Source organism: Balaenoptera musculus, chromosome 7 (assembly GCF_009873245.2).
Source record: "Balaenoptera musculus isolate JJ_BM4_2016_0621 chromosome 7, mBalMus1.pri.v3, whole genome shotgun sequence".
Taxonomy (NCBI): domain Eukaryota; kingdom Metazoa; phylum Chordata; class Mammalia; order Artiodactyla; family Balaenopteridae; genus Balaenoptera; species Balaenoptera musculus.
The window spans coordinates 55,032,981-55,034,225 of record NC_045791.1 but is presented as its reverse complement, the minus strand read 5'-3'; the positions used below and the strand labels follow the sequence as shown (position 1 = coordinate 55,034,225).

The window sequence follows — 1,245 nt, the reverse complement described above, 5'->3', positions numbered from 1 at the left end:
CAGACACATCAGAAATGTACCATAAACAGCATGTAATGAAACTTAATGATATTGGTATAATTACATTTATGTACCAACAATTTAGTGGAGAATACATTATGATTATGTATGTATGGAAAATCTAGTGCTGCCCAAATCAGGAGTACTTCGCTTCTCTCCAAGTCTAGTCTTGAACTTGTGTGCCTTCCTGTATTTCTTTTTTTTTTTTTTTTTTAATATGACCCAAGAAGTATAATACTTTTTGTGTGTGCTCCTACCATTTACCTTATATATTTAATTGTAAAAAAACTCATTTCCTCTGTGTTTCCTGTTTACAGGCTGCTGGAAAATACAGACAACAAGGCAGAAATTATATTGTTGAAGATGGAGATATTATCTTCTTCAAATTTAATACACCTCAGCAACCGAAGAAGAAATAAATTTTAGCCATCACTCAGATAAACGTACAACTTCCAAAAGGCATATACTTTTTTTTAAATTAAAATTTCTGAAAACTGAAAGGGCAAATAAAGTTGGGGGGATGGGAATCTTCTACAAACAGAATTATTTTTATTTGTTTTAAAATTAAAATACTGCGTACCTCCAATGAAATGCAAGTTCACTAAATGTGAACAGCTTTGCTTTTCACGTGATTAAGACCCTACTCCAAATTGTAGAAGCTTTTCAGGAACCATATTACTCTCATGATACTTCATTAATCTCCATCATGTATGCCAAGCCTGACACATTTGACAGTGAGGACAATGTGGCTTGCTCCTTTTTGAATCTACAGATAATGCATGTTTTACAGTACTCCAGATGTCTACACTCAATAAAACATTTGACAAAACCAGCCTTGGTGTGTTTGGGGATGTCTGTATTGACTGACTGTGGTGTGCTGAATGCGATACGGCACCTGGCGGTTGCTGATTACAGAATTTTAAGGCGTGTGTATGACACAGTAACTAGCGTGTGGGGCAGCTGCAATTGTATCTTAAAAGTGGGTCTTTCATAGGAATCAGAAGAATAGTATACCAGGGATTTGTCTCAAGAAAGTTAATTAATTTGTAGATGGACATTTATAAAAAGATGATGCTAATGATATTACAGAGGATATAACATAGGTGACTGTGACCAAAAAGAAAATAATGCTGGAAAAATATTCTGCTTCAAAGATTAAAGGATTTTTTTTGTTGTTGCTGTTGTTCTGACCGTACTGAGTAGAATGTTCATTTTTAATCATTCCTTTGAAATTATGAAATTATT

The 1,245-nt window shown here is 33.9% G+C and overlaps 1 protein-coding gene across 1 annotated transcript in view; it reads left to right on the top strand.

The window, feature by feature from the left end:
* OLA1 (Obg like ATPase 1) overlaps positions 1-832 on the top strand; it is a 172,620-nt gene extending 171,788 nt beyond the window's left edge. Inside the window, exon 11 of the mRNA XM_036857735.1 lies at positions 318-832. Coding sequence (XP_036713630.1) covers positions 318-419 — 102 coding nt within the window. The 3' untranslated portion in view covers positions 420-832. The remainder of the gene's footprint in view (positions 1-317) is intronic.
* The last annotated feature ends 413 nt before the right edge of the window (positions 833-1,245 follow it).